The sequence below is a fragment of the Balaenoptera ricei genome, chromosome 1 (genome assembly GCF_028023285.1).
Source record: "Balaenoptera ricei isolate mBalRic1 chromosome 1, mBalRic1.hap2, whole genome shotgun sequence".
In the NCBI taxonomy this organism is placed as follows: Eukaryota; Metazoa; Chordata; class Mammalia; order Artiodactyla; family Balaenopteridae; genus Balaenoptera; species Balaenoptera ricei.
In genome coordinates, this window is record NC_082639.1 from 116,616,126 (window position 1) to 116,640,208 (window position 24,083).

At 39.7% G+C, this 24,083-nt stretch overlaps 1 protein-coding gene across 4 annotated transcripts in view; it reads right to left on the minus strand.

Annotated features, from left to right (window-relative positions):
• Window positions 1-10,524: 10,524 nt before the first annotated feature.
• The window catches only part of CRP (C-reactive protein), an 85,902-nt gene continuing 72,343 nt past the window's right edge, over window positions 10,525-24,083 (minus strand). The window contains exons 1-3 of one of the 4 annotated variants that reach the window (XM_059934404.1): window positions 17,476-17,539; window positions 11,010-11,132; window positions 10,525-10,616 (exon numbers count right to left, since the gene is read on the minus strand). In XM_059934404.1, the coding sequence (XP_059790387.1) occupies window positions 10,525-10,616; window positions 11,010-11,132; window positions 17,476-17,539 (279 nt within the window). Of the gene's footprint in view, window positions 11,133-16,811; window positions 16,929-17,475; window positions 17,540-24,083 lie in introns of those variants that run through there. The other 3 variants (XM_059934401.1, XM_059934402.1, XM_059934403.1) reach the window with 3 other exon arrangements.

Sequence of the window (24,083 nt, forward strand, 5' to 3'; positions counted from 1 at the left end):
AACTCACCAATAGGACAACAAGCCAGGGCAGAGGATCTTATCCTTCCATCAAAGTACATGTTACCTGTCAAGATAGTTGATAGCTCCAAAAGAATATGAGCTTGCACAGAAAAATGTTAGCATAATAGGTCTGAGACTGTTATACTTAGAAAGGTCTGCTTGCAAGGCTGGATTTTCTCTTTAGCCATAAGAAGATGCAAGGATATTTAAACACACACACACACACACATACACACACACACACACACACACACACAGAGCAAACATCATACTTAATCACAAATTATTGAAAACATTCCCCTTGAGATTAGAGAAAAAATGGATGGTGACAATTACCATTTTCATTCAAGTGAAAGTGCTACACAGTAGAATGAAACCAAAAATAATATATGAGTCTATACTGACATCATAAATAAAGGAATGAATTAATGAAGAGAAGAGAGACTTTTCCTTTACAGTAGAATGTCATTAATAAACTAGAAGGAATGATGGAATTAGAAAATCACCATTTGATAAACTATCACAGTAATAATTAATTCAACTAAGAAACATTGATGGATGCTAAAACTAGTGAGTGAAAGTTTGATGGGGAAAGGTATATTTACATAGTCTTGAAGTATTTCCTCACAACGTATTTATGAAATGCAAAGAGAAAAAGAGTAACTTTAAATGGAGAAAACCAAATGAAACCACTTTAATCAAATGATCAAGTAATGGGACAAATCAAAATGAGTTCCTCTTGTTGGAATGCAGTGAGAAGTATACAGCCTCAAATCTGAGATACTTCTGCCAAAAATTTATAACCTGAATCTAATCATTAGAAAATACCAGGTAAACCCAAATTGAGAAATATTCTGGCCTGTAACCTTCAAGTGTTAAGGTTATGAAAGTTTAAAAAAGATTGAAAAGAATAGGAAATGCTCCAGATATCGAAGGTGACTAAAAAGACAAGACAACAAATGCAACACTGGTCCTGGACTGAAACGGTTTGCTATTGTTAACAAAAACAAACAAACAAACAACGACTGTCACTCATCATCCAGTTATTCAAAGGGTTAAGTTGCAACCCTCTGCCAATGCCCACTGACAGTCAGCCCTGAGAGGAATTCAGGATGGAAAAAAGCAGGATGAGACCCTCTGTGCTTTGGATAAACAGGCCCTTAGATAGTTAGACGCACATTGCAGGAAGAATTTCAATGACCCCAGATTCTTGCATCTTCCCATACATAGAGAAGCACTAAAACCATGAACTTGAAATATCTGTTCTTTGTGATGAGCAGTAATCTTTTACCAAGATGTATGCTTGACTGCACTATTCCCTAGCCAAAAAAAATAAATCATACCTAAGCTGGCTCCTTCCCTACCTCTTCAGAGCAGTTTCTCAGAGCTAGTGAGAGGTTGTCTCCCAGGCTATAGTCCCCAGTAAGGTCCCTGAATAAAACTTAATTCACAACTTTCATGTTGTGTGTTTTTCCTTGAGTCAATCCTATACAGGACATGATTGGGACAATTGGTGAAACTTGAATGGGATGTGTAAATTAGATAGTAGTAATACATCGGTATTTCCTGATTTTGATGGTTGCATTGTGGTTATGTAAGAGGCCTTTGTTTGCATGAATTTTACTTTGAAGTATTCCAGAGTGAAGGGGCATCATGTTGTCAGGGAGGAAGACACCTTCCTCTACCTTTCTAGGTTCTTCTGGTTGGTCTAAGAATTAAATTGACAGGAGACAGATTAACAGGAGAAAATCAAACAAAAGTATAAATAATATGGATACATGGGAGAGACCCATGAAAATTGAGTAACTCACCAAAATGGTCCAAGCCACTGCCTTGAATACCATCTTCAGCTAAGGACAAAAGAAAGATGTTGGGAGCAGGGGAGAGTTGTGGGAAGTTGCCGGGAAAAGCACAGTAAACAAGAGTAAATCTGTGATGCAGATTTAAGTCATTCCCTTCTCCATTGATAAGAAGTTTCTAGAGATTTAGAGTCATCCTTCTCTTCCTGGTACAGAGGAAACACCCTTACACATGGAGATTTCCCTTATACAGGTAAATGTGTCTTACGAAAGGGTAACTTCTACTCAGTTTTCAGAGCTCCTCTGCTATTTCTTAAAAGTAGCTAGCAGAAAATAATTAAGTTGCCAAAGAGGCATATTTTGGGGTGGCATATTCTGTTCCCCTCCCCAAAGTGATCTCAGGTGCCCTCGGCCTGCAGTGGCTGAAAGCAGGGTTTTGGTTCCCGGCCAGAGATTGAGGTCAGGTCACGGCAGTGAAAGCACCAAATCCTAGCTGCTAGACCAGTGGTCAGAGACAAGGCCCTGGCTCTTCGGCTTTGCAGAAGAGAATTCCCACAAAGACAAAAAGTAGTGAAACAAGTAAAGTGTTTATTAGGAGAAAAAAAAGAGTACAATACTTCTGGATAGACACATGGGCGGACTCAGAGAGAGACAGTCACACCCCCATGGTAGTTTAAATCACTTATATGGGGCATTTCTTCTGGGTTTCCTTTGGCCAATCATTTTGATTTGCCTGGTTCAGAGTCCGTATTTGGTATACCTCAGTATCCTCCCATGTGTGCGCGCATCTCTCAGCCAAGATGGATTCCACCGAAGAGGCCTATGGGTAGTTGACATCACCTGCTATGGGGGTGGCGCCCCCTCCCTTTTTTGACCTCCAAAGAGCTTTCTAGTTGGGAAGGTTTCCTTGACTTCGAGAATGAGAAATATGTGGTCTCTTATCTTCTATCTGGGCAGGGCCCAGCCTCCTCTCTCAGTTGTCCTGCTGTTCTAATCTTGGAGTATCAGTCCACAGGGAATGAATCTCCAATTGTTTACCCTGGGGGGGGGGCCCAATTACCTCCAGCCTCAAAAGGCAGTTAAACATCAATATGTCAGCACAAGCCTTAAATACACACACACACACACACACACACACTTGGGAGAAATCTCCCTCCTATCAAGAAGTTCATTGTACTACAATAGTTTCCATATCCTTGAGAAAACTTCACTAGTATGTATCCTGCCTCTTGTTATGGAGACTAGCATTTGGAATACTTCTGTCTCTGAAAAATTTAGAGATTTGAGGTGGTTTGCAATTGGCAGATTTCTCCTGAAGTTACTTGATCCCTCTGTCTACTCCATTTATTGTTAGTAATTTTTAAATTTCCATTTCCTTTCCTGTTTATTTATTTATTTACTTTTGGCTGTGTTGGGTCTTCGTTTCTGTGCGAGGGCTTTCTCTAGCTGTGGCAAGTGGGGGCCACTCTTCATCGCAGTGCGCGGGCCTCTCACTATCGCGGCCTCTCTTGTTGCGGAGCACAGGCTCCAGACGCGCAGGCTCAGTAGTTGTGGCTCACAGGCCTAGTTGCTCCGCGGCATGTGAGATCTTCCCAGACCAGGGCTCGAACCCGTGTCCCCTGCATTGGCAGGCAGATTCTCAACCACTGCGCCACCAGGGAAACCCTCCTTTCCTGTTTTATTCCCAGAAGCGTATTGCTGAATCAAATGCATACTCTCTGGCCATTCCCTCCCTCCTCTAAGAAGCAAGCTGTCTTACATTTATAACAGTCCATTCTGTGAGCAAAATTACAGTTTTATAATTTCTCACTCTTTAAGTATTTCTTCATCCTCAGCAACATCCAAAGCATTTCTTCACTGCTGCTGCCTCCTACGGAATTAATTAATTCATCAAATATTTATTGAGAAAATACTATGAGCCATACCATTCTAGAACCTGGGAATACAATAGGGAATAATGTCTCAGATCTCATGGAATTTACAATCTACTAGGGGAGGAAACAATAAAAAAGAACTCCCCCCCCCTTTTTTTTTCAGATAATGATATCTGCTTAGAAAACAATAACAGATGCTAAAAATGACTGGAGAAGGTCCTTTCTAAGGAGAGGACATCTGATCAGAGGCAAAATGATGTGGAATCAGCCACGTGAGGATCTGGAAAAAGGGCAAATGCAGAAGCTTTGTGGAAACAAATCAAGCATGTTTAAACTATCATGTAAGTCCCAGGTGACCGTGATTTTGTCTATTGCATGTGTGGTTGTGGTCATTTCAGTGCTTTTACTGCTTATCCCAAGCCCGTGTCTGTCACATCACAGGCATTCAATGTATATTTGTGGAAGAAATGAACAGACAACATGGCAGAAGGGCTGGGATCCCAGAGTGAAGGAGAGATGTGTGAGGCTGTGACTGAGGGGAACAGAAGTCAGAAATCACAGAGCCCTGAGCACCAGGCAAAGGGTTGTAAATTATTCTAAGTGCAATGGGAAACCTTTGCAGGTTTTTCCTCAGAAGGGGACTTGGTCTTATTTACATTTGAAAAGATCGTTCTCTCAGCTTCCGCCCATGTGGCAATGCTTCCTCTTTGAGCCTGACCTCCCAGCAAGAGGTTGGAGGACTCTGAATTTGTGCTGTGTAGTCAGTGCTTGCAAAGCCTTGCTCTCACAGAAGTTCAGCGGTGACCCCCTTGTCCTCCAGCCCGGATCCGCCCCAGCCACCACCTTCCTTCAGATTTAGAGTGTCCAGGCCCGAAGTGACTTGGGCTATTCAATGATACAAAAACCTTTCTTTCTACCTTCTTTTCCTCAGAAGTTTGATCTGATGCTTCTTCCTCTAACATCCCACTTCCTTTCTCTCTGTTCTTTTGAAGCCAGCCCGCTGCTGAGCTGTGAAAGCTGCAGCCAACTGCCCACGCTGAACCCACTCCTTTTACTCCCTGTAGGACCAACACAGACCAGATCACAGTATCTCCTGTTCCTTTCCCACTTCCTGTTGTTTTGACCGTAGAATAAAGCCTGCCCTTTAAGTTGATTTCATTCTCTCTGAGTTTCTGATATTCTCCTAAAAATCCAACATTTCTGACCGCATGCCAAATTCTGAAGCCTCCTCACCCTTCACTGTCATCCTCATTCCACAGCAGAGCAAACCTGTTCCCTGTAGCCACAAGCGTCCCAGGCACAGACCTTTCTAATGTTCCCCTTGTTCCTTAAGTTTGTGATAATTTCCATATTTTTTTCTCCGCCACAAGCTACACATTGTTCACAGAGTCAGAGTCTTCATTCGATGATGAATCGCTTCAACCTATTGGGTCTCTGATCCAGAGCCTGGGTCTTTGAAATCCACAGTTGTGATCCAGCTTGAAAGTGAGCAGGACCCTGTGTGGCTCCTGGGCACAGAAGTGTTTCAAACAGTTGCTAATCAGGGAAGGGAGGGGATGCAGAGACAAGGGAGGAGCAGACAAGAAACAATAGTGCAGCCTTGGGACAGGGTCCTGCTTCTGCCTCAAGGGATACACATAACAGTATCTTTGAGCTCTTTACAGAACTAAAACCACCAACAAATGGAAGATGTTACCATTCTTCATTCCAGAAGATATCACAATTTGATAACTTTGAGAAGCTCATCAAAAGAACACCTGAGGCCAGATTAAAGGAGTGCAGGCCCTGCACACACCCTAATTCTTATCAGCAGCTCTGCCCTTGAACCATTGCTATAAAACTCCTCACCAAATCCCCCTGGGTTGGACACACAGTCTTGAGGGACACAAGCCCACCGTGTCCCTCTTTGCCTGGCAAAGCAATAAAGCTATTCTTTTCTACTTCACCCAAAACTCTGTCTCTGAGATTTAATTCAGTGTCGGGGTACGGAGGCCAGATTCAGCTTCAGCCCTGTCCCTAACAATAGCAGACCCTCTGTGCTGTCTGTGAGAGGTTGTCCACTACTCTGTTGTTGCACTAACATGCCTGAAGTCTGCTCAGCCTTCCTTCCTGCTGCTTGTAGGTGGGGAACCACAGAATATAGATCTCTCAGTACAGAAGCTTCTGTCTGTCTTCATGCTCTGGTTAGAGCTCTGAAGGGACAACCTCACCCTGTGGGTTCTAAAGGAACTGAGCAATAGACATAGGACTCAGGAAAGATCACAACATCAGCCTTGTGCCTGGTGCTGGGGAAGGAAAAAAAAATTCCCTCTACCCCTTTTAGGTTCTTCTGGCTGGTCTAAGAATTAAATTGACATGAGACAGATTAACAGGAGAAAACCAAATTTAATTACGTATGAATGGAGGTCCCATAAGAAAAATTGAGGCAGGAGATAGATGGGCTCCAGGCTAGGGCATTTAAAACTGGCCTCCTGTTTGCACTTCTTGGGGTGAAAAAAATATGGGCTCAGGCCGGACACTTACAGCTAGCCGCCTGTTTGCATTTCCTGGGACAGGAGATATGTGGGCTCCAGGTTAGATATACACAACCAGCCTCCTGTTTGCTCTGTGAAATGGAAGCAATGACAGAGACAGGGTAAATAGCCAGGCTTTGTCTCCTGTGGACACGTTAAGATAACAGTCATGGCAAGAACAGAGAGGGGCTAAACCTTGTTTGAGTAAAGGCTCAAGAGGTCACATATTTCCCCTCCTTGGGGCAAGGGAGACATTGCACATGTGCAGAAAGGCTCCTGGGGGGTCAAAAAAGAGGGGGAACCACTCCATAATATGTGATGCTAAGGCCACCCCAAAGGGCTCTAGTTTGGAATCCATCTTCAAAAAAAGTAGTGCATGCATGTTGGGGAGGGTCCTAGGGCAGGTCAGGTGTGGAAAAAGAAACCAGATAATTGGCCAAAGTTAAACAAAGACCTGGAAGAACTGCCCTTTATAAATTATTTAACCACCTCTTTTCTGCTCTCCTCCTCATTAGGGAGGATGCCCACACCCTTTCTCTCCGGGTGTGCATCTCTGCCCTGCTTCTATCATAACTAAACAAACTGTTTCTCTGTGTGCTCTCCCACTTGTTGTTGTGCTATGTCTCTAATAATAAACTTTGTACCTGTTTTTATATTTTTTACCTCCATGAGAAATGCATTTTTCACTGGGGGCAAGAGCCAGGGAAAAATAGCTTCTAGCCTCTAGCCCTTAAGCAAGGGTCTGGTGGCTAGGATTCCTGGTTTTCACCCAGGCTACCCAGGTTCAATTCCTGGGCAGGGAATTAATATCTTGCTTCACGCCACCACTCACTGTTGCCTCTCGAAGATCAATGTGAGACACAAGGATAAGTTAGGGAATTGAGACTTATATGCCACTGAAAGAAGAAGAATGGGGTAGGGGTTTGAGCCTTCAAAGGGGAGAAAGGCAATTCACATAGAGATGGAAAAACAAATGTTTGGTAAACAAATGTTTGCTATGCCATTCAGAGACAAGGGGACACAGAGAGGGCTTTGGTCTCCAGGCCCTGCCAAGTTCCCCCTACCACACCTAGCTCATATTCTTTGCAGGTATCTCTGGTGAGAGTGCTCTTCCTGGACCAGGTCCTTTATCTAAATTCTTTTAGGCAGTTAAGGGGGAGGTAAAAAGAAACACTTTCTGAGTCTTCAGTTTCTTAAAAATAATCAGCCTAAAATAATCCTCCTGCCAAAGTGATAAATTTTGGGGAGGCAAATTTTGATCCACTAGAGAATCCAGCTTAGACCTAAAGTAAGAAAGGTCTTCCTGAAACTTTCGCTCTCCAGATCTAAGTTTTAGGACAGAACATGTCAATGAAAATTAATCAGTCAATCTAAGAAAGAAATGGAAAATTTTATTCAAGCCAAATTTGAGGATTATAATCAAGGAAGAGCATCTCAGAAAGCTCTGAAGACTGTTCCACTCATTAGAAGTCAAGGCACAGTTATATAAGTTTTTTGAGATAGAGGGCTGAACATCAAATGATGTATTATTATCAACAGTTTACATAATCCAGATCTAAGTGTCATTGTGGTAGGTCACATGATCCCTTACAAGATCAAAAAGGAATATTATCTTTTAAGGAGTTGTCTTGTTGATGCTAGGAGAATGGTGCTCTTTATGTTTGAGCAGGTATTCCTGCTGATGGGGGAGGTTTGGTCAATGCATGATGCAGATACACCATGCAGAGTAGGGGAAGGGAGAAGGCCAACAGACAGAGAAGAACATTTTATATTTAAATTTTTCTTGCCTTGCCATAAAATATGAATTTTATTTCACAAGCAGCAACAAGAATCTCTACACATGGTGGGGAGCAAAGGATCCCAGAGCCCCAGAGGTTATCATGTGCATATGAAATTTGATCCCTGAGCTGCGGACCCATGGATGTTAGACTTGGGAAGTGGTACCAGCATGATGAGTCTTTCTTCATTCCAAGGGGAGGAGCCAGTCAGAGGGATGTAAAATTTTCCCTAGCCTATGACCCTCTCCAAAAGAACCAAAGACCTCATCTTGCCTATTATGATGCTATTATCAAAGGTGTCCTCTTCAGCACTCCAGGTCATTCCATTGAGAGAGAAATGAAGACACAAATATCTTAAAAAGTGCACCTATGTGAGTCCGGGACAGTTGGCAGAAATTGGTAGAGGTGAGGGTCATTTAAAATGGGAGTTGCAGGATGTCAGGGCTGGGGATGCCTGACTAGAAACTACTAATATAAGCATCAGTCCACCAGCTAGCTAGTTTAAATTATTAGGGAATCTAATTGTGTCCAGGTAAGCAGGAAGGGGACTCAGAGAACTCACTTCTCACACTATATTAGAACAAATAGGAGGACTGAAAAGTACTAAAATATAAAATAAAATTATTTAAAGCATGTAAAAGATTTACTTCATAAAAGATTAATCACAGGAAATTTAGAAAATTTTAGGCAGCGACTGCATTAAACTCTCAAGCAAATTGAAGAAAAACAGAGACTTGATGAAAGATGAAAGTTGAAGAAAAAAACACACTAAATCCAAGAAAGAATTTAAGACAACTCAAAGCATTATAGAATTTTAAGTGACATTAGAAATAGTAAGGATCCCAATACGCTAAAGAGAAAAACAAATCACCTGCCGGGGAGCAAAATCTGCCACCCCAAAATGTTTCTTTGGCATGTGGATTATTTCAGGATGAAAACAATCAAGGCCCAAAAGACTCAGGAAGAAACTTTGACCTTCCCCCTAACTGGCTAAAAGAATTTAGATACAAGGACTGTTTCCAGAATATAGCTATCACCAGAGATACTTGCAAAGAATATGGGCTAGGGGAGGTGCGGGAAACTCTGCAGTTCCTAGAGGTCAGAGTCCACTCTGTGTCCCATTGTCTCTGGTGGCCCAACAAACATTTATTTACCAAACATATGCTTTTCCATCTCCGTGTGAATTGCCTTCCTCCCTTCTGAAGTCCCAAACCACTACCCCCCAACATCCTCTTTTGTCTTTAGCTGAAGATGATAAAGTGAGGATTTTGGCCATTTTGGCAAGTTACTCAATTTTTCCTCCCATGTATACATGTTATTAAATTTTGTTTGATTTTCTCCTGTTAATCTGTCTCATGTCAATTTAATTCTTAGATCAGCCAGAAGAACTTAGAAGGGTAGAGGAAAAATTCTTCCTCCCTAACATTAATATGAAGGATAAGTTTGAAAAAATAAAAGCTCAAAATATAAGGATAAAGGACACAGATAAAAGTGATCTGGATGATGATAAATGAGAAGAAAAAATAATGGAAATTTCACACAATGAAAATTGGTGATCCTGAAAAAAAAATAGAACAAATTAAACAGAAACAACAACAAAACATTTCTTTTTTCAATTTTTGAATATTCAAATTGAAAGGATTAAAGAATTAAAGATAATTCTAATATGTAATGACCTCATCCTGATGGTGGGAGCAGAATGCTGGAAAAATTCTATTCCTGTATTTTTATAATTAATTAATTTATTTATTATTTATTTTTGGTTGCATTGGGTAGGTTGCTGTGCGCAGGCTTTCTCTAGTTGCGATGAGTGGGATCTACTCTTCTTTGTGGTGAGCGGGCTTCTCATTGCAGTGGCTACTCTTGTTGTGGAGCACGGGCTCTAGGCACGCAGGCTTCAGTAGTTGTGGCACATGGGCTCAGTAGTTGTGGCTCACAGGCTCTAGAGCGCAGGCTCAGTAGTTGTGGCGCATGGGCTTAGTTGCTCCGCGGCATGTGAGATCTTCCCAGACCAGGGCTTGAACCCATGTCCCCTGCTTTGGCAGGCAGGTTCTTAACCACTGCACCATCAGGGAAGCCCTATTCCTGTATTCTTTAGATAATTCAATAAAACACAATAAATGGGGTGGGTGTTCCTATAAAGGGAAATAAAAATGTTGGCAGGACTACAGTTAAACACATGCAGTATTTTAGGTGAAAAAAAGTCGGCTCACTTTTTCTTAAACACTCATTAAAATGCAATGGCTCTCAACCTCAGCTGAACACTGGAATTACTTGGAGAGCTTTAGAAAACATTGATGCTTGGGTCCCACGCCCCCAAAATCAGATTTAATTGGCTTGGGATGTGGCCTGGTAATTCTAATGTGGAGAAATGTATAAGACCCTCTGCTTGGCACTGTCCCATGTGCTGATGGAAAAAGAGTGGCAAAAGGAGAGGGAAATACACTCCCCCCCAGGGTACAAGAGCCCAGTGTGTAGGGCAGTAAAACATCGGCGCCAGAGACAAGGGAAATGTAAGGTGTAATCCCCAAAAGGCAACTTCAGGATTCACAAAAGGGCCTCAGGGCCATAGCTGTCGTTTGACGAACACCTCACCATATGTTTTATACTTCAGTGCCCGCCAGTCCAGGACATTAGGACTGAAGGTCCCACCAGCATAGACAGTGTTAATCTCTTCTGGTGATAACACATAGTCCCACATGTTCACATCTCCAATGTCTCCCACCAAAGACTGGTTTTTATCAAAGCCCCCAGCAAATGCATCCTGCTCCTGCCCCAGGACGATGCTTGCCTCTGTCCCCAAAGAGTATCCCCTCTTCATACTCCTCCTCACCATGGGTTTCCCATCCACCCAGAGCTCTGTAATCCCTGAGGTAGACTCCCAGGTCACACAGAAGTGCATTGGTGCAGGAGAACTCTCAGGAGGCTTGAAAAAGACATCAGCTCCACCCACGGATACACTGTATACGCCAGTCTTTCCCTTGAAGAGGAGGATCTCATTATGTTGTTGCCTTGTGGCATAAGAGAAGAGGCTATAGTCGCGGGTCAGATCGGTATAGACATGCAGGCATACGGTGAAGGCCTTAAGTGGCTTTGTTAGCTGTGCAGTCAGCGTCACAAAGGAATTATCCGACTCTTTGGGGAACACAAAGGCCTTTGTGTGCATATCTGTAGGGTAAAAAAACAGAGAGGGGAAATGTCAGCAGCAGAGCTTTTTTTAAAAATCAAAATTCAACTGAGTAAATTTAAAGATCTAATTGTGGTTATTCAATGATTCATGAAATGGGCAGCATCCTGTCTAGCAGATAGAAAGGAACTTTGAAGAGCTGTACAAAATGAAAGCCTTTTATAGACAGAAGTGGGTGGGAAGAGGAAGTTCCTAGCAAAGAGTGGATTATTTCAAGCAAGGTCACCTTCCTATAGGGAAAGAAAGGGGTCTTATTGGGTGGATTACCTCATTAGAGAGGCCAGGTAATTCCACACTGACAGGTTAAAAGTCACATTCCTGGGAGAGGTGAAACTGCAATTAGGTTAGGTATTGCATCTTGGCTTGGCTTGCTAACATGGGACTTAATACAAGTGACTCCATTTTAAGTCAGTTGTCTCTTTTTTTAAATAATTCCCCCTTTTTGATCAACCTGAGATATCTCCAGCTGGTGTGCAGGACAAGAAGTCAAATGGAGTCTTCTTTGACTGTTGAGATGTGTACCTAAGGTTCAAGTCCCTGGATTTTGGCTGCCATTTGGGTAGTAAGGAGGACCATGAGTCCCTTCCAAAGGGATTCAAGGGCAGTCTTTGTTCTTAGTGATTCCAAATCAGAATGGGAGAAAATTGGAACATTCATTTGGAGATTCATAGCCAAATTCTTAAGGAAAATAGAAGAATTCAGCACCCAGTCCAATTTGCCGATATATAACAAAACCTCAAAGACAATCAACAGGATTAGAATTTAATATCTACAAAGGTGCACACATAACTTTTCTCTCTAAAATCACCCCATTTTTAAAAATCAAAGATAACCACAGTGAAACTAATTTATTCGCATTAAACTTGGCCTGATTATTTACATAAATGCAGCAAGAATAGTGATTGACCATATAAGCTCTTTGGAAGACTGCTCCGTTGGAACCTTGTAAGTAAAGTACCAAGCCAATTTTTCCAAGGGGCTTTACTGACTCCAGAAAGTCAACCTTAGCTCCTTAAAAGTGTCTGGTCATATCCGAGTCAATGCACATCTCCCTCAAATATGACATTTCTGTTAAAGCCTCAGTAATATAACCAGTGTTTCCAATTGTATACTGTTACAAGGAGAACAGATTCTTATTGAATTTAGGTAAATGACTAACTATAATGCCATGAAAAGAATATTTAAGAATTTTCAAATTTGGGAGAAATCAAGTAGAGAGAAAAAGTAAATATTTCATCTTTGTTTACAAAGGTATACTTTGCCAATTGCTTTAAGTCAAAGATAGCTTAAGAAAGAAAGGTTTCCTGAAATCTGGAGAAAAAAAATATTAAGAAAACAGCAATATTTCAAACAAAACAATTATAATCATCTTCCTTAATTAATTCAGTCCCATGTAATTAATATTTGTTTGCTTGAATCCAGTTTTTCCATTAGTTCTGTAAATTTTTACTCAATTCAGTTTTATGATGTTAAAGCTATAAGAAACCTGCACTTGTCAAAGTCCTTTCCAATAATCTTTTTGAAGATGAAGCACATTTGCAGAAATACTTTTGCAAAAACATCTGAGTAAAAAAATAACTGTCTGTAAATGACAAAAAACTTTAAAATGCCCATCGTTAAAGATCTGTTGAGAGCTCATTATAATGGAATTGACAAGGAAATTTGGTTATTTCTGTGACATACAATGTTTTAAGATAAGACTGGAATTATGACTGATAATCATTACACCAGGGTATGTCAGATTTCTAGGAATTCACAAAATTTTATAAAATTTATAACATATGCAAATACAACATAAAGAAGGCTTAGTATTACTTCTTCTTTGACAATGCTTCCAATATAATTTAATATATCAAATAAGCCTAATTTGTTTAACATCTTCTTTTTATAAGAAGAGAGGACAAGTGTTTTGAGATTTTCCAGGGGTCCTCTGGAATATCTCAAAGTTACTTTGAGGTCAAAATGACTTCATTTAGAATTTGATTTGTGGGAAGTTTGTCAAAAATATTAAAAGATTGTAAAGCCCTTGGTCAAATAGGATCATAGGTCACTGCAAAACAATACTTAGTTATCCATTTAACCATAATGACAATTAAAGACTTCAAAGACAAATACAGAAAGTTAAATAGTTGTAAAGGAAAATGCAGCTCTTTTAATAGAGAAGACTCAGCTTTCTTAACTAATCAAAAGACACGATAAAGATAGCACAGGAAATTATTTTGACAAGACACAAAGTCTTTGTTTTCTAGGCAAATTACTTAAGAGGTAAGAAAAAAAAAAACTTACAATCTTTTATCAAGAGCACACCAATAGTTCAATAAAACTTTATTGTTTTCACAGAGGGAAAAGCAGATTCTAATTTTGTACCTGCTTCCTTTTGATATTAAAATTTATTCACTCAGTTAAATTCATTTCCATCTTAGCCAGTCTTGACCATGCATAAAATCCCTTACCAAAGATTCCTTTTCCACAAACCTTCTACAACTTTCTTCTTTACATTCATATTTTGTCCTGTGTTCTTTCTCTCTCCCATTCTGAAATAAGCAGCCTCTCTTTAGGACAAAATTACTTTATTTTCATTCAACAAAATGTTTTTTCATTCCTCATACCTTCTTTTACTGAAAACACACATCTTGTTTTCTTTACATATGGAGATATTCATCTCATTATTTCTGTTTTTAACCCTTAGAAAATTTAAGATTTAGTGAAATAAAGAAGTAAATAGTTGTGAACTGTCTATTACTTTAGCATTTTGTGGCTTGGCAAATGTATAAATACCTTTTATTGTTTTTAGAAATATCTGCTTTTTCATAGTAAATTTCTCAGTGTGGCACAAAACATGGTTATTAATAGAACCAAACATCTTTAGCTCCTCTGTGAAAGGAAGCCAAAAGTGGATAAACCTATGTTCAGTAATTAACATTTCAGTATTTTATCGTATTTGGAAATGATCTAAATATTTAATGACTGTCCATAATTTAGTTTAACCTAGCAAAACTTTAAGGTGTTAGTTTACCCAAAAGATTTGGGGAAATGATTTTATTTTTCTTAAAAAAAAAATTTTTTTTTTATTTTTAAATTTTTTTGTTTTTTTATTTTTAAAAAAAATTTTTGGGGGAAACTATTTTAAAAGTTCACCTAAAAACTTTTTTCCCACTTACATCTATTTAATTCACTTGTTCTCAACAATTATGTTTACTCACGAAAATTTCATCATACCAAGTTATTTCTCTTGCTGACAAATTTTGAAACAGAGATGACATGAACTTATTTGACTAGTAAACCCAGGTAGAATAAAAGTTGTATGTTTGCATTATTTTTAATGTTGGTAACTCTGAAGATATAACTCTGTAGACATTTTAATTAAACCAACAAGCTCGAATTTTCATTATTATTCAATATTTTCCCAGATTGTGTGAACTTGAAAAGCATTTGGGTCAGTTTTTATTATATTACTGAAAATTTTAGAAACACTTTATTTAAGTGCCTAATTTTCTTTAAGCCAATTAAATAGTGCTCTTTTACAGATTAATTTTTGGCAATATTATCCATAGGTAGAAAAATACCATACATCTACAACACAAATATATAGAGACACACATAAGTGACAGAGGCAAACAGAGACTTTATAGCTTTCATTTTAATATTACTGCCACTATTCAGGTACAATAATGCACAGTTCACTAGTTATAAAAAAGCTTGATTTAAGTTGTTATGGTAGATAGAATAAGTTAAGGTTACCTGCTCAGATGGCTAAAACTTTTTAATAATATTTGTGGAGAAGACAAAAGATTTTTCATTCACCTAAGTTTTAAATGACTTCTTCCTCTTTTGTTTTCCCCCTAATAAGTATTACCTCCCTGGAGTTTGTAGTTTAAAGAGATTGGCCTAGAAAATAATTCCTGGAGAAGACCAGGTAGGACATTTACACCTCAAAGGTACAAGGAAGGAATGCAAGTTCCTCTGAGAAGAACTTTGCTTCTTAAAGCCAGAATTTTTACAATATTTATTTGAGATAAATATGGGAAGTTTCAGGACTGGTAAAAAGAACAGGTGGGCTTTGAACTGTTTCTAGAGAAGATAAGGGCAGTTGCTCTTAATTCCTCGAAGAATTGGGTTGCAGCCTAAAAAATATCAAGGGGCTAATCCTCCCATCTAGCCATATTATCATCAGTTTGCTCCCCTCCCCTCCCAGGTACATAGTTTTATTTCTGACAGTATAGAACACCTCTTGGATGTGTCCAAGAGATGTCCCCTAAAGAGGTTGCAAAACATATTTTATTCCCCTCTCCACAGAGATCCAGGAGAGGTGGTTCCCATAAGAATTTTTACATTTTGCTGGCTTCTGCCAGTTTTCCCAAGATCCCCTCTGCAAGCTCCAGTATCTATCAGAATTTGGCAAAGTTTTTAATTAATTTTAATTTAGTTTCCCTTTGGATGTTTAAGGGAATAACATAGCAGTTTACCAGAAAAATCCCTCAGAGTCTCATCAACTCTGGGCGGGACTCATATGGGGCCTTCCACTGAAGGTAGACATGGGGTCTGTAAGGCCACTTTGGTTTACAGTAATGTAAAGACAATTCAGACAGAGGATCAGTAGACTCTGAGTACTCAATTAAAGGAGCTAAAGAGGAATAGTAGGAATCACATCAATCTTAGACTTTTGTATTAGGTACTTCTTGTATCTTTTTCATTAGCCTTTTGCAATGCATTTTTCAATGAAGCTAGTTTGGAATTTTGAAGCCTTTTGGAGAATTCTGCATGCTGATTAAAATTGGTATCTTATTCTATTTGTTTGATTTGGGAACCCTTACTTTCAGGTGCACTTCTTAAATAATCATATCTAATTGGAACATTCCCCATAATGGCCACTGTAATTCTAGATTGTTTTTAGTAAGGTTTTGCCATTTTTGTAGGTATTTATATCTTCTAGCAGTATAGTTCATAGACATAAATTAAGCAGGTGTGCTGGAAGGCAGCATGCTCAACTCTTTTGAATTCAAGGATTATTTTTTTTCTTTTTTTCTTTTAGTTAAGCCTTTGGGTCTCTCAGAGGCAAACTAATATCTAAGAGGGACGTGCCACTGGGTTGGGGATTGTGTGGTGTTTTACAGTGTACCTTCTAGCATGGAAATTTTCTTGAGGTTGGCAGGTAATCTAGTGTCAATATAAACTGTCCCATGACCAACTTATCCTAACACGGGAGTTTAGTTATGTGGTGAGCACTCTTAACAGCTTTTAAGTGCCTTAGCCATGCTCACCAATTTTGTGGGTTGTTTTTGTTTTTTTTTTTTCTTTTTTACTTCTATGAATCCCATTAGCAATAGCCTTTATTTACTAGACCCAGTCTAGCTTAAGTCGGACCCAGTATGATCTGAAACTCAGTCCAGTTTTTCAGCTGGTAACAACCAGCAGTTCCCAATGTGGAATTTGGGGGTTGGGGAAAGGACTGAATCAGCAGACCCCCAAGAATAGGGACTGCAGACTGGGGTTCCACACAACGGAGAACTCCAGACTGAGCCATCGGTCATTCCCAACATGGAATCTGGGGACAGAACCAAGGGCTGAGGTTGCCAATCAAATAGGGAACTGACTGGCAAGCCAATTAGATCAGGAGCTTGATGCAAAGAGAGCAAAGCTCAGAACATAGAGCAACTTACCCAGAGCCCTTCTGAAAAGGACAGAACTCCAAAAGGTCTGAGGGTACAACGCCCGTGTTTCATGTTTCAGAAGATCTTGGAAGGGCTCTGCGGATTCCATCGCTGACACCAAATCTGCTAAATTAAGTCAGATTCAACTGAGTACCTTTAAAGATCTAATTGGCTTTAATTCAATGATTCATGAAGCAGGCAGCCAGCCACCTAACAGACAGAAAGGAATTTCGAAGAGCTGTACCAAATGAAGGGGGTAGGAAGAGGAAGTTTCTAACGAAGGGTAGATTATTTCAGGCAAGGTCACCTTTCTATGGGGGAAGGAAAGGGTCTTATCGGGTGGGTTATCTCTAGTCCTAACCAAGTAATTTCAGATTGACTAGTGAAAGGTCACATTTTGGGGAGAGGCTGAAGCTGCAATTAAGTTAGTTATTAGGTCTTGGTTTGCTGACATGGAGCTTAACGCAAGTGACTCCGTTTGGGGCCTGTTGACTCCTTTCTAACCTTGTTAGGCCACAAACATGTAATCTCTCACTATGTATAGAGAGATTGGATTTAGAAACCACAGACTGCCCTCTCTCCCAGAACACAACCCCTCCCACACTCTATTTTCCCTAACTTGGCTTTGTAGCCCTGATACAAGAGCCCAGCGCCCACCTGAAGCAGTGCCTACCTGTCTGGGAAAAAGCACTAAGGAGGCTAATGATGACCAGGAAATACAGTGACAGCTTCTCCATGTTACCTCCCTTCAGTCACTGTGCCCAGAATCTAGGATATTCTCCTGGAAAGAGTAGCAGCGGCTGGGCTATCCAGGGCTTGGATGCCTGAAATCCCTCTGACTCAGGTCTGCTCCACTTTGACCTTATAAGTGCAATAGTCAGATTGTCTCAGCTGATGGTTAAATGATTTCCCAAAATCGCTCCTTGGAGCCATAAATCAAAGCTCTAAGAGCAAACAAACCAAGACAAATCACAAAACAAGAGATCAATATGGGTTATTTATTAGAGACTCCATGTTGCCTACTCGTGCTCCAACAGCTCTGTGTGGCAGTGCTTTGTGAATTAAAACAGTCACCCTGTGAATCCATTCTGGAGAAATGCTGTTAAAAGTTTGGGGGGTGGGGGAGACATTTTACTCACAAAGGCAACCATAACACTAATTAGGATAGTGAAAAATTAGAAAACTGGGGCATGTTTAAGGAAACTGGATACATCTACATCCACTAAATAGAATGGATAGTCCTTTAAAGTATTGGTTGGTTGTGAATTTTATGCTACAACATGTAAAAATGTTTATAATATTATAATATGGGAAAAAATAACATAAATTTGTTTATACACTATTTTTTAAATGAAGTAACTAGTTTAGAAAAAAATCTATTAGGGATGCCCCCAAAAATGTAAGTGTCTTTATCACAGTAATGAAATTATTGTATGAAGTATATTTTTCTCTCATTAACAACATTTCCATAATGTAGTTATATTGCTTATAAAATAAAGTGTGTGTGTGTGTGTGTGTGTGGTGTGTAATTAAGAAGCAAGGAAAGAGAGACTAGAATAAAGATAAGCAGTCCTTGAAGCTCTAAATGCTACTGTTTCGTTTTATGAATAGGACACCCAGTCTGTGGCTCTTTGGCTTTAATCCCAAAACATTATAATTTCATGTAAAAAGAATCTTGAGCTTATTCATCATGAGTTTTCCCATTGACATTCAATGAGAAATTGATAATAGACATTATTTATTATTTGACTGGAAGAACTAACTGACGTGTGGATAGCATATTCTAAACACACAAGAGAAAAGAACTATTGCAAATGACAGTATTGATACATTTCTGGAAAGGTTTGTTTTCTAGTGGTGTATAGTTAAATTTTCTTTTAAATTACCCTTTCCCAAACTCTTTGCATCTTATTTTTTTTAAAGATAAGACTGACAAAGTAATTGCTGCAAAAATTTTTCTCTTCTTACGGTAACCATTTTCCCAATTAAAGATATATGCATAATTTGAACAGAACAAAATATATATAATAGGTAAAAGATTGAGACAAAGAAGGAAGGTGTTTTCTCAGTACCCAAACTGCCTTCTCATTAGCATTGGGCTCCCCAGGTAAGTCAAAACAAGGCACCTACGAGTATGATGGGTGGACTCTTTGGAAATGTTATTGATTTCAAGGAGCCCATCATATTATCAGATCTATGTCCATAATGGATATTCTGAACACGGCTTAAAATAGAAAAAGAGAGAGAGGCAGAGAGACATAGAGATAGGGAGAGTGAGAGCTAAAGCAATAGAAAGAGAAGAGAGAGAAAAAGGGAGAGAATTTGAGAGACCTTCCAGGTGAACCGTTTCACAAGCCACCCCTGGTTCCAGTAATCTGCGAAGGCAACACTGTAACCACTCATGCCATATGACAGAGCCTTGGGTGAACTTTACCAGAAGAGAGGTGTAATAGATCAGTTTGCCATGTGACGTTTTCCCTGCTCACATATGTTTGTTTGGGAGGCTTCTCCTCTCTTCCTTTTACAGCTCATGATGTCCCTGTAAAAATACTTAAATATTTCAGCTTTTCTAGACATCTTGGCACTTTGGTTTCTCCCTGATTTAAAGCCCCAGTAGATCAGAAAAAACATTTCAATTGTAGAGACCCCAAGTATTGACTGGGGATAAAGAAAAACATTGCAAGACAATGTTTGTTATCTTGTTATCACAGTGCAGCTTTAATGAATAAATAAGAGCATGGTACATATAGAGCTATCATTTTATTTAATCCTTGAGTACCTACAACTCTAGACTCCAGTGCCTAAAGAGCAAGTTCGGTATGCTCGCACAGTTCAATCTGGAACCACTATAACATGGGGAAAAGAGGAAGCAACGGACATGTCGGTCAGAAACAACACATCCAGTCAGACACAACAGTAGTATTTTCAAAGCTATCACTCAGCCTAGAACAGTGGTTCTCCAGCCCCCAGTGTTGGAGACTCGGCTGCACATTGTAATCAACTAAGGAGCTTTAAAAATACTGACGCCCATATACCCAGACAAAACAATAATTCAAAAAGATACGTGCACCCTTATATTCATAGCAGCACTATTCACAGAAGCCAAAACATGGAAACAACCTAAATGTCCATCAACAGATGAATGGATGAAGAAGAAGTGGTATGTATATACAATGGAATATTACTCAGCCATAAAAAAGAACTAAATAATGCCATTTGCAGCAACATGGATGCAACTAGAGATTATCATACTAAGTGAAGTAAGTCAGAAAGAGAAAGACAAATACCATATGATATCACTTATATGTGGAATCTAAAATATGCCACAAATGAACCTATCTACAAAACAAAAACAGACTCAGACACAGAGAACACACTTGTGGTTGCCAAAGGAGAGGGAAGGACTGAGGGTTTGGGATTAGCAGATGTAAACTATTATATATAGGATGAATAAAGAACAAGGTCCTTCTGTATAGCACAGGGAACTATATTCAATATTCTGTGATAAACAATAATGGAAAATAATATTTAAAAAAAAGAATGTCTCTATGTGTGTAACTGAGTCACTTTACTGTACAGGAGAGATTGGCACAACATTGTAAATCAACTACACTGCAATTTAAAAAAATAAAATTAAAAAAAAAAAAAAAATACTGATGCCTGGATCTCACCAGCAGAGAATCTGCTGTAATAATCTGGGGTGTGACCTGGAAAACTGGATTTTTAAAAACTCCCCAAGTGATTATAATATTAGCATCAAGTTTTGAGAATCATTGTCCTAAAGAATTTCTTATATGATTCCGTGCCCTTGATGAATGCTTCCTAGAATATGAAATGATGTCTAAGGGCACACCTAACAGTGGAAAAGGTAGGGGCTTCCAAGTCAAAGAACTTCGATATTGTGTCAAGGGCATAGTTTGTCTAATGTTATGTTGATGCCAAAGCTGAATAGGATTTTTATGTGCAATCCATTCTCCCAAACGTAAAATAACAAAATGAAAAGTTGGGAGATTGCCAGTGCCCCTAAAAAGGTAGTTTACATGCTGGATATATGGCATCCTGGAATGGCTTCTCCATGAGAAAACATGCATGTGTCCCCATACCCTCCCTACTCCACTAGGGGTGTAAGTACAGCGTATGAACTTTTACTGCATGCAGCAGTAGAAAACAGTGGTTAGAAGCATGAGGCTCTGTAGTCAGACTGCCTAGGTTCAATCCCAACTCTGGGCAAGTTAATTAACCTCTCTGGACCTCAGTTTCATCATCTGTAAAATGAGGACTATAAAATAGTACTTGCCTCATAGGTTGTCATTAAACAAATAAATATACCTAAAGGACTTTAGAGCAGTGCATGGAATATGGTAAGAGCTCAGTATGTGTAAGGTGTTTTTAAGACTGTCTGTGTTCTGCCCTGTGTGCTTAAGCAATTACCATCCTGGGAGTGGTGATTGAAACTTACAAGATTACTTATCTGTGTGTATTAAAGGACATGGGTTAGAGGGATGAAACTGAATGAGTCTTCAGATAATGCACTAGAGGCAGGGCAAGGGGATAGATAACCTGACTCAAGATGTGCTAGATCCTTCTTTAAAGATCACCACCTGCCTTCAAGCTTATTGGGAGCCAGGCATGTCTTCCAGATAAGACATCTGAGCTGCCAGGAAGACATTAAAGTGAAATAGACATTTCTCCAAAGAAGATATACAGATTGCCAACAAACACATGAAAGAATGCTCAACATCATTAATCATTAGAGAAATGCAAATCAAAACTACAATGAGATATCATCTCACACTGGTCAGAATGGCCATCATCAAAAAATCTAGAAACAATAAATGCTGGAGAGGGTGTGGAGAAAAGGGAACCCTCTTGCACTGTTGGTGGGAATGTAAATTGATACAGCCACTATGGAGAACAGTATGGAGGTTCCTTAAAAAACTAAAAATAGAACTACCATACGACCCAGCAATCCCACTACTGGGCATATACCTTGAGAAAACCATAATTCAAAAAGAGTCATGTACCAAAATGTTCATTGCAGCTCTATTTACAATAGCCAGGACATGGAAGCAACCTAAGTGTCCATCATTGGATGAATGGATAAAGAAGATGTGGCACATATATACAATGGAGTATTACTCAGCCATAAAAAGAAACGAAATGGAGGTATTTGTAGTGAGGTGGATGGACCTAGAGTCTGTCATACAGAGTGAAGTAAGTCAGAAAGAGAAAAACAAATACAGTATGCTAACACATATATATGGAATCTAAGGGGAAAAAAAAAAAAAGGTCATGAAGAACCTAGTGGCAAGACGGGAATAAAGACACAGACCTACTAGAGAATGGACTTGAGGATATGGGGAGGGGGAAGGGTAAGATGTGACAAAGTGAGAGAGTGGCATGGACATATATACACTACCAAACGTAAAATAGATAGCTAGTGGGAAGCAACCGCATAGCACAGGGAGATCAGCTCTGTGCTTTGTGACCACCTAAAGGTGTGGGATAGGGAGGGCAGGAGGGAGGGAGATGCAGGAGGGAAGAGATATGGGAACATATGTATATGTATAACTGATTCACTTTGTTATAAAGCAGAAACTAACACACCATTGTAAAGCAATTATACTCCAATAAAGATGTTAAAAAAAAAACAAAAATCATATTGGGCAAAAGAGCTTGTGAATTGCAGATTCCTGGGCTCTATCTCCAGAGACTCTAATCTGGTAGGTCTGAGGTCAATGAATCTACAATAAACATCTTAGGTGATGATGATGCTTGTAATCAGCAGCCCACAATTTAAGAATCACTGGACCAGGCAATCTAGGAAATTTGAGCTAGGAATCTGCATTTTCTGAAGAAGAAGGCTTGCAAGGCCCCTTAACCCACTTTCTGTTACAGGAGAAATGAAAAGATGCATAGATAAGATGGAGGCGGAGAACAACAAGGAAGGCATACAGGCAAGTTTTGTCAATCCACCTGAGACTAGAGTTTGGTTATTTTAGGATAAAGTTATCTAGAAATCAACACAGCACTTCTCTTCTTTCCTTGGGAGTCTAAGGATCAGAAATCTATGCTTTTGAAATCTGACTTGCGTTTTCTTTTTTTTTCTTTTTGGCCACATGGCTCGCAGGATCTTAGTTCCCCAACCAGGAATTGAACCCAGGTCAACCACCAGGAAATTCCCTGGGTATTTTTATTGTTGATGTTGTTGTTTTAATGATCTGGAGTTGTTTGCTTTTTTTTTTTTTTTTTTTTTTTGTCAATCCTTGCTTCCGTGGAGATCAAACTTAGTGATAGCGAAAAACATAGGGGAAAAAATCACAGACTTACCATCTTACCTAATTTGTCAACTGGTACTCCAAATCCATTTCCATCAGGCTCAGTCCCATTTCTGAGGAGGCCTGTAGTCTTTCCTCCAGGCCCTGGATGGACCACAGGGGAGGGTCCTCAACCACTCATCTGGCTGGATACCATGCAAGGCTTATCATTATGCCCAATGATCTAATATTTCTCCCCAACACAGGGAGATTTTAGGTGCCTGATCTGCATGTCACCATGTTGCATCCTCTGCTAAGGTGCTCACACTTGGGTCACTTCAGGCCTGGACCTGAAGGCCTGGCTCATATTCTTATACCAGCATGGCTATTTTCAGTCTTCAAAGGAAAGTGTCCTATCAGGTAGCAGCCTCCAGCATCTGCCTATGGTTTTACATTTATAATCTCTGACATATGCAATTGGTCTACCCCCAATGTTTGACTGTAAATGAACTAAAGTATCTCTTCATGCTACTGCCCTTGTCACACCGAAGCTTCATTTCACTGATAGAAGGATATAAATCCATTCTCCTACCCCCTTTGAAGGAAAGAAATGTTTATTGTCTACTGCGCATGTGGCCTCCATATAGTTTACTATTTTTCTCAAGGAAGCCCTATACAGTAGTTTTTATTGTAGGTTTTATATATCGTTTGGTCCTCTTTTTTTTTTTTATGTCAAGTTGAATTTAGGCTTTATAGCTTTATTTATTTATTTATTTTATTCACTTTTTGGCTGTGTTGGGTCTTTGTTGCTGTGCGCAGGCTTGTCTAGTTGCGGCGAGTGGGGCCTACTCTTCGTTATGGCATGTGGGCTTCTCATTGCAGTGTCTTCTCTTGTTGTGGAGCACGGGCTCTAGGTGCACAGGCTTCAGTAGTTGTGGTGCATGGGCTTCAGTAGTTGTGGCTGACGGGCTCTAGAGCCACAGGCTCAGTAGTTGTAGTGCACGGGCTCTGCAGCATGTGGGAT